Genomic DNA, 16,698 nt, shown 5'->3' on the forward strand with positions numbered 1-16,698 from the left:
TGTCTCCCCGGTTGGTAGTTTCATAATATGATGCCGTTCACCCCGCCCATTTAGTTTGGCTCTTCCAGTAAAGCTACATATGTCCTTTTAAAGATGAAATTGAAAAAAAGACGCCTGTATAGCCCCCCCCCCGCCTCCCCCCCAGCATTCCTAGTTGCCAGACACTAAGTCAAGAGAATGTGTCTAAACTTGTGTCTGTATGGCCTGTAATTTCTGCATTCATAAACACTTGCTTATTGACTTTCCATTTTCAAAACTTTGTTTATTTGTTGGTGAGACAAATACTTTTTCTGCAACAACAAATCAAGTCAATAAATCAACTCATTGTTATTATTATAAACTCCGGTGGCTGGTTTATGACTACAGTCGGAGACATTCTCTAACACACAGTGTACAGTAGACCGTTGTCCTCAGAGATTTGCTAAGGATGGAAAATAAATCTATTCATACACATCCATTGATCCAAAGTAAACAACCAGATGAAAACCCCTGATGTTAGGCCTATACGGAGCATAAACTTTTTACTTGAGAAGTTCTTCCTTTCCAGTAGCTTAAATGACATGTTTGTGCATGGTTACTGAGAAACACAAACCTATGGCAGATCAAATCTTGGGTACATTTTATTTTTTCCCCTTTAGGTAACCATAAAATGGATTATTGGACATTTAGATATTTTAGTAATCAATTAATGTAAGGGCAGGGGTGAAATATATTATGTAATGTTTACTTAAAAGGTACATCTATTATGTTATGGGTACCAAAAGGGAAGAAAAAAAAGATTGTGCCAAGATTCTCTTATCTTAAATATACTGTAAGTATCTCTCAATAACCCTTCACTGACATGTATTTTAGGCTACGATGTATATAAACCCTGGATAGTTGATGCTGTGTATTGGCAATTAAGAGGCTTTGAAGTCACTAGTCGGCCATATGGGTACTCCCCAGTAGGAACAGTCCTCCATGGGAATGAATGGAATTCTACAGTATTTCAATTTAACGTTTCAAGGACTAAATTACATTTATTTAAGTATTGTTTTGTTGTCGTGGGGACGGTAACATTAGTACTCTCTCTCTTGGAAAATGTTTTGATATATTTTTTCATTTTTTAAAATGTTTAGCTCACATACATTTTAAAGTATGCATTTAAGTGTTTGTAATAGAATAGACGTGGCAAAAACGAATGTAGACATTAATAAATGCATTTCTATTATCTATAGCTTCCAAAATATGTTTTACAAGGGTGGAGGTGCGGTGGCTACAATGCAGCCCCCTTAAAATCGTCTTGTCTACATATAAAACACATATTTTAGGCTACTGGAAAGGAATGATTTCAAATCAACCTGTAGCAGTGTGCCCATCAATCACATCTTGCTGACGAATGCGCAGGACGGATGTGCTTGAATGTAACACGAACGAGAACGCCCCCATCGAGGAAGATATGAACTCGGCAGTCAACTTGTACTGTCTGAATAGTAGTGATGGGACGTTCGGACCTTTTTACTGACTGATCTTGTCGACTCATTCAGTCAAAAGAACGAATCTTTCGACTCATTTCGTTCATTTGAGTAAATAATGCATAGAGCACGCAGGACCCTCTACCGATGAATGATGAACTGGAAATTCGTCATGATTTTACAAGTCTCTCGTTCACCACAAGGGGTTTATTGGAGCTGTTATTTGTGACAGAGACTTGTAAAAGTGTGCTTTAATAAACAATGTACATGTATTTGTTGATACATTTGAAACAAGGTCTAGTTGTGTCAGCAGCCGGACTAGTTTGTGAACGACTCTTGGTGGAAGGCATTGCCTGACTGCTATGAAGGTGATTATGGTTCCAACTGCAACACCCCAAACGATTCGTTCTCGAGTTCTTTGACAAAGGGAGGTATGTTTAGTGTATATTTTGGTTCCACAAAGCTGTGTCCATCATAACATTCAATAATACATTAATTGCATCCATTGTTACACCATGTGATCAATTATCAGCTCAAAACATGTTTTATTTACTTTTTTCTTCGTGTTTTTTTTCCGGTGGAGTGCGTATTTATCCTGTTGTATGATTTAATTGAGGCCTGACAGCAGGTCAAACGAACAACTAAAATGATTGAGTCACTCGGGAAAATGAATCATGACTCTTGAATCAGTAAAAAAAAGAGTCGTTCGTGAACTGCACATCTCTACTGAATAGCCAAGCAGCTTCCTCGGCTAGAGAAGGGATCCGCACTGTATTGTCACGGTTGGTTGGCACGCAATCCTCTGTCTTCCAGAAATGTGATCGCTTTTTAACTCGATTTGCCATATGAAAATGTTAGGGAGTCGCCGACATCACCGTCTGAAGCGACGACATCGTTGACGAAAAGCACAACAACGCCGGGGTAAGCTATGCTAACTAGCGTACGCTACTTTAGAAAACATCTTCGACTAACGTTATCCGAGTCTTGTTTACGTTGGAGTCAGTCAGTCATAGTATAAACATCTACAATGACATTCAATAACTTAGCAATTTAGTGTGTTTTGTTTTGTTTTTTTGGCGTTAACTTAGCCACTACAGTTTCCAAATGACGTGTTTCTGCGCATGATCTTAGCTAGCCAACGTCGCCATGACATCGCCTACAAGTGTGACTCGGGGGGTGTCAGTTCCTGCTTATCTTCATACCTCCTACTGTACTATATTTGGTCTCACTAGCTTAGCGTAGGGGATAAACTCTCAAAAAGATTTACGATGGACTTGAGAGGCGACAAGAGTGGGCAAACTGGAAAGCCCGACGTAAACACAGGGAATAGGTAGCCACTATGAATCCGAGAGTGGAAGACTCCTCTCTCTCTTTCTGTCGGTCTCTCTTATCTGTCTCTCTCTTTCTGTCTGTCTCACTTTCTGTCGGTCTCTCTCTTTCTGTCTCTTTCTTTCTGCCTCTCTCTTTCTTTCTGCCTCTCTCTTTCTTTCTGTCGGTCTCTCTTTCTGTCTCTCTCTTTCTGTCTGTCTCTCTTTCTGTCTCTTTCTTTCTGCCTCTCTCTTTCTTTCTGTCGGTCTCTCTTTCTGTCTCTCTCTTTCTGTCTGTCTCTCTTTCTGTCTGTCTCTTTGTCTTTTTGTCTTTCTCTCTCTCGTCTCTTAACAGGCTTCCCATTTGTGAACAGTTCAATGACAAGTCAGACTGTTGAATAAACTTCATTTGAATGTACTTTACTTGTTGTCTGATGATTTTTGACCCTTTTTTTAAATGTAGGAGGTAATCTGAGACAAAATAGCCACACAGTAGTGTTCTTAAACCATATTTCAGTGTGCTGGTCTGTATTTCAGAGCTCAAATGTAATAAATAAAATAAAAAAAGACCTTAGTCTCAGTATGACTCCCTGATAAAAAATACAGGTTAAATAAAAATGTTGGTTTTTACCCGTACAAAAAAGATTGCTGTTTTGAAACTGAATTAAAAGTGCTGTAACTGCAGTTGACTGTGGTATTTTGGATGCAGTAATTGCAGAATTATTAACTTATTATTATTATTGTACTTACTATACTTATTATACTTACTATACTTATTATACTTACTATACTTATTATACTTATTATACTTACTATACTTATTATACTTACTATACTTATTATACTTGCTATACTTGCTATACTTATTATACTTGCTATACTTGCTATACTTATTATACTTATTATACTTATTATACTTATTATACTTGCTATACTTGCTATACTTATTATACTTACTATACTTATTATACTTATTATACTTACTATACCTATTATACTTACTATACTTACTATACTTATTATACTTATTATACTTATTATACTTACTATACCTATTATACTTATTATACTTACTATACTTATTATACTTATTTAACTTATTATACTTGCTATACCTACTATACTTATTATACTTACTATACTTATTATACTTATTATACTTACTATACTTACTATACTTACTATACTTATTATACTTGCTATACTTATTATACTTACTATACTTATTATACTTATTTTACTTATTATACTTACTATACCTACTATACTTATTATACTTATTATACTTACTATACTTATTATACTTACTATACTTATTATACTTACTATACTTATTATACTTACTATACTTACTATACTTATTATACTTATTATACTTACTATACTTATTATACTTATTATACTTACTATACTTACTATACTTATTATACTTACTTATTATTAACTTTATTATACTGCAGTAAAAAAAGGTATTTTGGAAGCAGTATATTCCACTAATTGGAGTTATACTGCAGTTATACTGCTCTCTGACTGCAATCTTTTCGCGTAAAGGTATTTCTGGTTTGCATTTTCAATGCTTGAGGAATTTGCACACGATTTACACAATAAGTTAATATTTCCCAATTTAACGGAAGCACAGACCTAAAGTTGTCCCGTGCAATCATCTGGCAAAGTTTACTAGCACTTCCAGCTGATAGCGAGGGGAAACGCGTTACGGCTGACAACGTTCGGTTACATTCAGATATTGTTTTTCATATTGTGCGTTGTGAAATCCGTCAGGAGGTGAGAAATACAAGCAACAGAACCTACCAGCACACTTTCCTATGGTTACTATGGTTACTGTATCTCCACCTCCTACCGACAAAAAAGGACAGACAACCGGTGAAGTACGTGTTTAAATATTGTATTCAACATTCTGGCTTGTACAGACTTGACCTTTAAAAAAATATATATATATATATTTATTTATTTTTACAGTGACTTCTTTCTGACTGTTATCAGTGGAGCAAATAAGATGCCGTTTGGGGGACAATTTATACTCTGAAGCTCTCCTCGCTCACTCTAAACGGACACTTATGATACTTGATAAATCCATGGAAATAACTTTCTGTACATTATTGGAATTCCCCCATTCCTGTGTTGACAGATGTGCGTTGTTGGAATTCCCCCATTCCTGTGTTGACAGATGTACGTTGTTGGAATTCCTTTTTGCTCAGGGAGAATGTTGTTTACGTGCCAACTGTTTTCATTTAATTAGTGATTCAACAACTGTTATTGTTACATTATTCTATGCTGATGATGGATGGGAAAGTGGCTCTGTCTGTTTGCCCTAGTTGACTAGTAGTATGCTCGATGCTACCCTGACGTTTCTGCCTGTTTGTCCTAGTTGAGTAGTAGTAGTAGTATGCTTGATGCTACCCTGACGTTTCTGTCTGTTTGCCCTAGTTGACTAGTAGTTGTAGTAGTAGTAGTAGTAGTAGTAGTATTTTGCTCAATGCTACTCTGACGTTTCTGTCTGTTTGTCCTAGTTGAGTAGTAGTAGTAGTAGTAGTAGTATTTTGCTCAATGCTACTCTGACGTTTCTGTCTGTTTGCCCTAGTTGAGTAGTATTATGCTCGATGCTACCCTGACGTTTCTGTCTGTTTGTCCTAGTTGAGTAGTAGTATGCTGGACGTGGGGAAGTGGCCAGTGTTTGCTCTCCTGCCTCCAGAGGAACTGCGTCTGATACGACAGGCCTGTGTGTTCGGCAGCGCTGCCAACGAAGCCCTCTATGTCACCGTCAACGATGAGGTACGCACTGTAGGGGCCCCTTCTGACTCAGCAGCAGGGGACATGGGTTTCTTCCCAAATGGCACCTTAGTCCCAATATAGTTCACTACTTTTGACATAGGGTCTCATAGGGCTCTGGTCAAAAGTAGTGCACGATGTAGGGAATAGGGTGCAATTTGGGACTCTGATATACTACTACTATGTAATAGACAAGCTCAAAGTTATATTCTAACGCGGTCCGATAGGTGTTAGGCCTAGTGTTTATGAAATAATTGTGTTTAGTACTTGGACAAGACCTAGTAGGCTACTTGTGACAACGTATAGGCTAGGCCTGACGGAGTAATCAGCAGCATCCTCAGAGTGATATGTGGCTGGAAATAGAGGCCTTGCTGTTTGTCATACTGAGGCAGAACACTCCAAATGACACCTTTATTCCCTACACACAGGGCCTTGCAAAATTATTCAAATCCCCTTGGATTTCTTCACATTTTATTGTGTTACAAAGGGGGATTTAATTGTCTTATTTTGTCAACAGGTTACACACACACACAAAAATAAATAATAATAATAATAACAAAAAATAGAGAGATTTAAGCCAATTAATAAAAAATAAAAAATAATGTATATTTTTATTTTATTTATTATTTTTTATTTTAAGTCAAAGCTGTAACTAGGCATCTTAGGAACATTCAATATATTCTTGGTAAGCAACTCTAGTATATATATTAGGCCTTGTGCTTTAGGTTATTGTCCTGCTGAAAGGTGAATTCATCTCCCAGTGTCTGGTGGAAAGCAGACTGAACCAGGTTATTGTCCTGCTGAAAGGTGAATTCATCTCCCAGTGTCTGGTGGAAAGCAGACTGAACCAGGTTATTGTCCTGCTGAAAGGTGAATTCATCTCCCAGTGTCTGGTGGAAAGCAGACTGAACCAGGTTATTGTCCTGCTGAAAGGTGAATTCATCTCCCAGTGTCTTTTTTTATTTATTTTTATTTCACCTTTATTTAACCAGGTAGGCTAGTTGAGAACAAGTTCTCATTTGCAACTGCGACCTGGCCAAGATAAAGCATAGCAGTGTGAACAGACAACACAGAGTTACACATGGAATAAACAATTAACAAGTCAATAACACAGTAGAAAAAAAAATGGGCAGTCTATATACAATGTGTGCAAAAGGCATGAGGAGGTAGGCGAATAATACAATTTTGCAGATTAACACTGGGGTGATAAATGATCAGATGGTCATGTACAGGTAGAGATATTGGTGTGCAAAAGAGCAGAAAAGTAAATAAATAAATAAAAAAACAGTATAAAAACAGTATGGGAATGAGGTAGGTGAAAATGGGTGGGCTATTTACCAATAGACTATGTACAGCTGCAGAGATCGGTTAGCTGCTCGGATAGCTGATGTTTGAAGTTGGTGAGGGAGATAAAAGTCTCCAACTTCAGCGATTTTTGCAGTTCGTTCCAGTCACAGGCAGCAGAGTACTGGAACAAAAGGCGGCCAAATGAGGTGTTGGCTTTAGGTCTGGTGAAGTCTGGTGGAAAGCAGACTGAACCAGGTTATTGTCCTGCTGAAAGGTGAATTCATCTCCCAGTGTCTGGTGGAAAGCAGACTGAACCAGGTTTTCCTTTCGGATTTTGCCTGTGCTAAGATCTTTTCCATTATTTTTTTTCCTGAAGATCTCCCTAGTCCTTGCTGATGACAAGCATGACAAACATGATGCAGCCACCACCATACTTGAAAATATGAGGAGGTACTCAGTGATGTGTTGGATTTGCCCCAAACATATAACGCCTTCTATTCAGGACATAAAGATAATTTCTTAGCTATTTTCTTTCTCCAGTTTTACTTTAGTGCCTTATTGCAAACAGGAAGCATATTTTGGAATATTTGTATTCTGTACAGACTTCCTTATTTTCACTCTGTCATTTAGGTTAGTATTGTGGAGTAACTACAATGTTGCACACAGAGTCCATACAACATGATAAGTACAGTTTTACTCCTGAACTTATTATGTGACTTGTTAATAAGTACAGTTTTACTCCTGAACTTATAATGTGACTTGTTAATAAGTACAGTTTTACTCCTGAACTTATTATGAGACTTGTTAATAAGCACAGTTTTACTCCTGAACTTATTATGAGACTTGTAGTCATTTATAAATCATGTCATCACCTATTCTTTAACACTGAGGGAGTTTGTGTAACTTATTCGGTGATTAGTGGAGCCACATTTTATCTCCTGAACTAATTTCGGCTTGCCAAAACCAGGGTGTTGAATACTTATGGAATGACTATATTTTAGTTTATAGATTTACATTTTTTTTTTTTTTTTATGTAAAAAGAAATAATAATTTTCTTCCACTTTCACATTAGAGTGTTTTCTGTAGATTGTTCACAAGAAATAACAAATCCATTTTAAAATCCTACTTTGTAACACAGTAAAACGTGAAGAAATCCTCGTAAGAGGATACGTTTACGAGGCACTGTGTAGGGAATACCGTGTGGGATACAGGTCAGTCAGCGAGCGATAGTTCCAGAGACTGGGTCAAGCAGATAGTGAGGCTATATTTAGCCATTGTAAAGCCCTGTTTTTGATCCATCTGAAAGCCTCTGTTCATGTCTGACTGTGTCTTAACACACTGATCCATTTGTTTTTCTCAATAAGGACCCAGTTTACACCCAGGCTATGATGTTACTTACTTTTGTCATGCCGTGTCTTTTATAAACTTAAAAGTGGGCACCCAGGCTAAACTTTTACAACAAAAAAAATATAGGAATGCCAAAGGTGGAGGTGTTGCTGTATTATATTCAGAACCACATTCCTGTAAAGATTAGAGAGGATCTCATGTTAAATACTGTTGTAGTAATATGGCTACAGGTCCATCTGCCTCACCTAAAGCCCATTCTGGTGGGAAGCTGCTATAGACCAGTCAGTATCTGGATAATGTTAAATACTGTTGTAGTAATATGGCTACAGGTTCATCTGCCTCACCTAAAGCCCATTCTGGTGGGAAGCTGCTGTAGACCACCAAGTGCTAACAGTCAGTATCTGGATAATGTTAAATACTGTTGTAGTAATATGGCTACAGGTTCATCTGCCTCACCTAAAGCCCATTCTGGTGGGAAGCTGCTATAGACCACCAAGTGCTAACAGTCAGTATCTGGATAATGTTAAATACTGTTGTAGTAATATGGCTACAGGTCCATCTGCCTCACCTAAAGCCCATTCTGGTGGGAAGCTGCTGTAGACCACCAAGTGCTAACAGTCAGTATCTGGATAATGTTAAATACTGTTGTAGTAATATGGCTACAGGTTCATCTGCCTCACCTAAAGCCCATTCTGGTGGGAAGCTGCTATAGACCACCAAGTGCTAACAGTCAGTATCTGGATAATGTTAAATACTGTTGTAGTAATCTGGCTACAGGTTCATCTGCCTCACCTAAAGCCCATTCTGGTGGGAAGCTGCTATAGACAGTCAGTATCTGGATAATGTTAAATACTGTTGTAGTAATATGGCTACAGGTTCATCTGTCTCACCTAAAGCCCATTCTGGTGGGAAGCTGCTATAGACCAGTCAGTATCTGGATAATGTTAAATACTGTTGTAGTAATATGACTACAGGTTCATCTGCTTCACCTAAAGCCCATTCTGGTGGGAAGCTGCTATAGACCAGTCAGTATCTGGATAATGTTAAATACTGTTGTAGTAATCTGGCTACAGGTTCATCTGCCTCACCTAAAGCCCATTCTGGTGGGAAGCTGCTATAGACCAGTCAGTATCTGGATAATGTTAAATACTGTTGTAGTAATATGGCTACAGGTTCATCTGCCTCCCCTAAAGCCCATTCTGGTGGGAAGCTGCTATAGACCAGTCAGTATCTGGATAATGTTAAATACTGTTGTAGTAACATGGCTACAGGTTCATCTGCCTCACCTAAAGCCCATTCTGGTGGGAAGCTGCTATAGACCAGTCAGTATCTGGATAATGTTAAATACTGTTGTAGTAACATGGCTACAGGTTCATCTGCCTCACCTAAAGCCCATTCTGGTGGGAAGCTGCTATAGACCAGTCAGTATCTGGATAATGTTAAATACTGTTGTAGTAATATGGCTACAGGTTCATCTGCCTCACCTAAAGCCCATTCTGGTGGGAAGCTGCTATAGACAGTCAGTATCTGGATAATGTTAAATACTGTTGTAGTAATATGACTACAGGTTCATCTGTCTCACCTAAAGCCCATTCTGGTGGGAAGCTGCTATAGACCACCGAGTGTTAACAGTCAGTATCTGGATAATGTTAAATACTGTTGTAGTAATATGGCTACAGGTTCATCTGCCTCCCCTAAAGCCCATTCTGGTGGGAAGCTGCTATAGACCAGTCAGTATCTGGATAATGTTAAATACTGTTGTAGTAATATGACTACAGGTTCATCTGTCTCACCTAAAGCCCATTCTGGTGGGAAGCTGCTATAGACCAGTCAGTATCTGGATAATGTTAAATACTGTTGTAGTAATATGGCTACAGGTCCATCTGCCTCACCTAAAGCCCATTCTGGTGGGAAGCTGCTATAGACCAGTCAGTATCTGGATAATGTTAAATACTGTTGTAGTAATCTGGCTACAGGTTCATCTGCCTCACCTAAAGCCCATTCTGGAGGGAAGCTGCTATAGACCAGTCAGTATCTGGATAATGTTAAATACTGTTGTAGTAATCTGGCTACAGGTTCATCTGCCTCACCTAAAGCCCATTCTGGTGGGAAGCTGCTATAGACAGTCAGTATCTGGATAATGTTAAATACTGTTGTAGTAATATGGCTACAGGTTCATCTGCCTCACCTAAAGCCCATTCTGGTGGGAAGCTGCTATAGACCACCGAGTGTTAACAGTCAGTATCTGGATAATGTTAAATACTGTTGTAGTAATATGGCTACAGGTTCATCTGCCTCCCCTAAAGCCCATTCTGGTGGGAAGCTGCTATAGACAGTCAGTATCTGGATAATGTTAAATACTGTTGTAGTAATATGGCTACAGGTTCATCTGCCTCACCTAAAGCCCATTCTGGTGGGAAGCTGCTATAGACCAGTCAGTATCTGGATAATGTTAAATACTGTTGTAGTAATATGACTACAGGTTCATCTGCCTCACCTAAAGCCCATTCTGGTGGGAAGCTGCTATAGACCACCAAGTGTTAACAGTCAGTATCTGGATAATGTTAAATACTGTTGTAGTAATATGGCTACAGGTTCATCTGCCTCACCTAAAGCCCATTCTGGTGGGAAGCTGCTATAGACAGTCAGTATCTGGATAATGTTAAATACTGTTGTAGTAATATGGCTACAGGTTCATCTGCCTCACCTAAAGCCCATTCTGGTGGGAAGCTGCTATAGACCACCAAGTGCTAACAGTCAGTATCTGGATAATGTTAAATACTGTTGTAGTAATATGGCTACAGGTTCATCTGCCTCACCTAAAGCCCATTCTGGTGGGAAGCTGCTATAGACCAGTCAGTATCTGGATAATGTTAAATACTGTTGAAGTAATATGGCTACAGGTTCATCTGCCTCACCTAAAGCCCATTCTGGTGGGAAGCTGCTATAGACCACCAAGTGCTAACAGTCAGTATCTGGAAAATGTTAAATACTGTTGTAGTAATCTGGCTACAGGTTCATCTGCCTCACCTAAAGCCCATTCTGGTGGGAAGCTGCTATAGACCAGTCAGTATCTGGATAATGTTAAATACTGTTGAAGTAATATGGCTACAGGTTCATCTGCCTCACCTAAAGCCCATTCTGGTGGGAAGCTGCTATAGACCACCAAGTATTAACAGTCAGTATCTGAATAATGTTAAATACTGTTGTAGTAATATGGCTACAGGTTCATCTGCCTCACCTAAAGCCCATTCTGGTGGGAAGCTGCTATAGACCAGTCAGTATCTGAATAATGTTAAATACTGTTGTAGTAATATGGCTACAGGTTCATCTGCCTCACCTAAAGCCCATTCTGGTGGGAAGCTGCTATAGACCAGTCAGTATCTGGATAATGTTAAATACTGTTGTAGTAATATGGCTACAGGTTAATCTGCCTCACCTAAAGCCCATTCTGGTGGGAAGCTGCTATAGACCAGTCAGTATCTGGATAATGTTAAATACTGTTGAAGTAATATGGCTACAGGTTCATCTGCCTCACCTAAAGCCCATTCTGGTGGGAAGCTGCTATAGACCACCAAGTATTAACAGTCAGTATCTGAATAATGTTAAATACTGTTGTAGTAATATGGCTACAGGTCCATCTGCCTCACCTAAAGCCCATTCTGGTGGGAAGCTGCTATAGACCACCAAGTATTAACAGTCAGTATCTGAATAATGTTAAATACTGTTGTAGTAATATGGCTACAGGTTCATCTGCCTCACCTAAAGCCCATTCTGGTGGGAAGCTGCTATAGACCAGTCAGTATCTGAATAATGTTAAATACTGTTGTAGTAATATGGCTACAGGTTCATCTGCCTCACCTAAAGCCCATTCTGGTGGGAAGCTGCTATAGACCAGTCAGTATCTGGATAATGTTAAATACTGTTGTAGTAATCTGGCTACAGGTTCATCTGCCTCACCTAAAGCCCATTCTGGTGGGAAGCTGCTATAGACAGTCAGTATCTGGATAATGTTAAATACTGTTGTAGTAATATGGCTACAGGTTCATCTGCCTCACCTAAAGCCCATTCTGGTGGGAAGCTGCTATAGACCACCAAGTGTTAACAGTCAGTATCTGGATAATGTTAAATACTGTTGTAGTAATATGGCTACAGGTCCATCTGCCTCACCTAAAGCCCATTCTGGTGGGAAGCTGCTATAGACCACCAAGTGCCAACAGTCAGTATCTGGATAATGTGTGTGAAATGCTTGATAATGTATGTGAGATCAACAGAGAGGTATATTTTCTGGGTGATTTAAATACTGACTGGCTCTCATCAAGCTGCCCACTCAAGAAAAAAGCGTCAAACTATAACCAGTGCCTGCAACCTGGTCCAGGTTATCAGTCAACCTACCAGGGTCTTTATAAACAGCACAGAAATGAAATCATCAACATGTATTGATCACATCTTTACTAATGCTGCAGAAATTAGCTTTAAAGTAGTATCCAGATCCATAGGATGTAGCCATCACAATATAGAAGCCATATCTAGGAAAACCAACGTTCCAAAGGCTGGACCTAATCTAGTGTATAAGAGGTCAGGCTGGGCCTAATCTAGTGTATAAGAGGTCAGGCTGGGCCTAATCTAGTGTATAAGAGGTCAGGCTGGGCCTAATCTAGTGTATAAGAGGTCGGGCTGGGCCTAATCTAGTGTATAAGAGGTCGGGCTGGGCCTAATCTAGTGTATAAGAGGTCGGGCTGGGCCTAATCTAGTGTATAAGAGGTCGGGCTGGGCCTAATCTAGTGTATAAGAGGTCAGGCTGGGCCTAATCTAGTGTATAAGAGGTCAGGCTGGGCCTAATCTAGTGTATAAGAGGTCAGGCTGGGCCTAATCTAGTGTATAAGAGGTCAGGCTGGGCCTAATCTAGTGTATAAGAGGTCGGGCTGGGCCTAATCTAGTGTATAAGAGGTCAGGCTGGGCCTAATCTAGTGTATAAGAGGTCGGGCTGGGCCTAATCTAGTGTATAAGAGGTCGGGCCTAATATAGTGTATGAGAGGTCAGGCTGGGCCTAATATAGTGTATGAGAGGTCAGGCTGGTTCTAATATAGTGTATGAGAGGTCAGGCTGGTTCTAATATAGTGTATGAGAGGTCATACAATAACTTTTGTAGTGATTCCTATGTTGTTGATGTAAATAATATTTGCTGGTCTGTGGTGTGTAATGAGGATTTATGAAATTGCTTATTCCAGTTGTTAATAAACACGTACTAATTAAGAAAATGACCTTTTAAAACGGTTAAATCCCTGTGGATTGATGAGGAATTGAAACATTGTATGGTTGAGAGGGATGAGGAATTGAAACATTGTATGGTTGAGAGGGATGAGGAATTGAAACATTGTATGGTTGAGAGGGATGAGGAATTGAAACATTGTATGGTTGAGAGGGATGAGGAATTGAAACATTGTATGGTTGAGAGGGATGAGGAATTGAAACATTGTATGGTTGAGAGGGATGAGGATTGAAACATTGTATGGTTGAGAGGGATGAGGATTGAAACATTGTATGGTTGAGAGGGATGAGGAATTGAAACATTGTATGGTTGAGAGGGATGAGGAATTGAAACATTGTATGGTTGAGAGGGATGAGGAATTGAAACATTGTATGGTTGAGAGGGATGAGGAATTGAAACATTGTATGGTTGAGAGGGATGAGGAATTGAAACATTGTATGGTTGAGAGGATGAGGAATTGAAACATTGTATGGTTGAGAGGGATGAGAATTGAAACATTGTATGGTTGAGAGGGATGAGGAATTGAAACATTGTATGGTTGAGAGGGATGAGGAATTGAAACATTGTATGGTTGAGAGGGATGAGGAATTGAAACATTGTATGGTTGAGAGGGATGAGGAATTGAAACATTGTATGGTTGAGAGGGATGAGGCAAAAGGAAAGGCAAATAAGTCTGGCTGAACAACCGATTGGCAAACGTCCTGCAAATTGAGAAATCATGTGACTAAACTGAATTAAAAAGATGAAGAAACTACACTATGAAACCAAGATGAATGATAGTAAAAAGCTTTGGAGCATCTTAAGTTACATTTTTGGGGAGGTTAAAAGCAACTCCGCTCCATCATTCACTGAATCAGATGGCTCATTCATCACAAAACCCACTGATATCGCCAACTACTTTAATTATTTTATTTTAATTGGCACGATTAGCACATTTAGGCATGACATGCCAGCAACAAACGCTGACACTACACATCCAAGTATAACTGACCAAATTATAAAAGGCAAGAATTGTCATTTTAAATTCTGTAAAGTGAGTGTGGAAGAGGTGAAAAAAAGTTTTGTTCTTTATCAACAATGACAAGCCACTGGGGTCTGACAACTTGGATGGAAAATGACTGATAATAATGGACGATATTGCCACTCCTATTTGCCACATCTTCAATCTAAGCCTATTAGAGAGTGTGTTCCCTCAGGTCTGGAGGGAAGCTGAAGTCATTCCTCTACCTAAGAATAGTAAAAGCCCCCTTTACTGGCTCAAATAGCCGACCAATCAGCCTGTTACCAACCCTTAGTAAACTTGGTGTTTTACACCCCCTGCTATAATGTGGATAAAGAGTTACCTGTCTAACAGAACACAGAGGGTGTTATGGCTTTACACCCCCTGCTATAATGTGGATAAAGAGTTACCTGTCTAACAGAACACAGAGGGTGTTATGGCTTTACACCCCCTGCTATAATGTGGATAAAGAGTTACCTGTCTAACAGAACACAGAGGGTGTTATGGCTTTACACCCCCTGCTATAATGTGGATAAATAGTTACCTGTCTAACAGAACACAGAGGGTGTTATGGCTTTACACCCCCTGCTATATTGTGGATAAAGAGTTACCTGTCTAACAGAACACAGAGGGTGTTCTCTAATGGAAGCCTCTCCAACATAATCCAGGTAGGGCCGTCTAGGCCCCTTTAATTCTTTTTCAATCTTTGCTAATGACATGCCACTGGCTTTGAGGAAAGACATTTTGCCGAACCCCAGGAAGAGTAGGTAGCCGCTAATGGGGATCCATAATAAATACAAATTCTATGGTCTTTCAAGAAATGCTCCATGCGTGCTTTTTAGTGCAAGAATAGGATTACCCAGGAAACGGGCCCTAGATGCTTATCATGGAAATAACACGATAAGAATCCGTTACAACAACATGCCTATATAGTTTTATTATCATTCTTAACCCTGAACAAGGCAGTTAACCCACTGTTCCCCTGAGCAAGGCAGTTAACCCACTGTTCCCCTGAGCAAGGCAGTTAACCCACTGTTCCCCTGAGCAAGGCAGTTAACCCACTGTTCCCCTGAACAAGGCAGTTAACCCACTGTTCCCCTGAACAAGGCAGTTAACCCACTGTTCCCCTGAACAAGGCAGTTAACCCACTGTTCCCCTGAACAAGGCAGTTAACCCACTGTTCCCCTGAACAAGGCAGTTAACCCACTGTTCCCTGAACAAGGCAGTTAACCCACTGTTCCCTGAACAAGGCAGTTAACCCACTGTTCCCTGAACAAGGCAGTTAACCCACTGTTCCCTGAACAAGGCAGTTAACCCACTGTTCCCTGAACAAGGCAGTTAACCCACTGTTCCCTGAACAAGGCAGTTAACCCCACTGTTCCCCTGAACAAGGCAGTTAACCCACTGTTCCCCTGAGCAAGGCAGTTAACCCACTGTTCCCCTGAGCAAGGCAGTTAACCCACTGTTCCCCTGAGCAAGGCAGTTAACCCACTGTTCCCCTGAGCAAGGCAGTTAACCCACTGTTCCCCTGAGCAAGGCAGTTAACCCACTGTTCCCCTGAGCAAGGCAGTTAACCCACTGTTCCCCTGAACAAGGCAGTTAACCCACTGTTCCCCTGAACAAGGCAGTTAACCCACTGTTCCCCTGAACAAGGCAGTTAACCGACTGTTCCCCTGAACAAGGCAGTTAACCCACTGTTCCCCTGAGCAAGGCAGATAACCCACTGTTCCCCTGAGCAAGGCAGTTAACCCACTGTTCCCCTGAACAAGGCAGTTAACCCACTGTTCCCCTGAACAAGGCAGTTAACCCCACTGTTCCCCAGGCATCGGATGTGGAAGATACATAGATACATTTCAGTTGAATGCATTCAGTTTTGCGACTGACTAGGTATCCCCCCCCCCCCTTCCTTTCCCTATCTTTTTAAGCTCATAGAAACTAAGCTGAGCCATATGGATTTCTGGTCACAATTAGTGCACCACTCTTAGAGGGAATAGGTTGTAATTTGGGGCTCAGGCAAGTTGTTTTTGCTCCTCATTTGTACAGGTGTTTGCCCTGGGCACCAACTGTAGTGGCTGTCTGGGTCTGGGGGACCTGCAGAGTACCATAGAGCCCCGCAGGATCGACGTCCTATGTGGGAAGAAAATAGTCTCTCTGAGCTACGGGACAGGACCACATGTAGTCATCGCTACTGCCGGTGAGATGAGGCGGTCTAAATCATGTTTGGTACATTTTGTTGCTTGTTAA

The 16,698-nt window shown here is 40.2% G+C and overlaps 1 protein-coding gene across 1 annotated transcript in view; it reads left to right on the forward strand.

The window, feature by feature from the left end:
* The first annotated feature begins 2,132 nt into the window (after positions 1-2,132).
* The window catches only part of rcbtb2 (regulator of chromosome condensation (RCC1) and BTB (POZ) domain containing protein 2), a 40,528-nt gene continuing 25,962 nt past the window's right edge, over positions 2,133-16,698 (forward strand). The window contains 3 exon segments of the mRNA XM_065024165.1: positions 2,133-2,375; positions 5,414-5,551; positions 16,498-16,648. Of these exon segments, the coding sequence (XP_064880237.1) occupies positions 5,426-5,551; positions 16,498-16,648 (277 nt within the window). The 5' untranslated portion in view covers positions 2,133-2,375; positions 5,414-5,425.

Source organism: Oncorhynchus nerka, linkage group LG11 (genome assembly GCF_034236695.1).
Source record: "Oncorhynchus nerka isolate Pitt River linkage group LG11, Oner_Uvic_2.0, whole genome shotgun sequence".
Lineage (NCBI taxonomy): Eukaryota > Metazoa > Chordata > Actinopteri > Salmoniformes > Salmonidae > Oncorhynchus > Oncorhynchus nerka.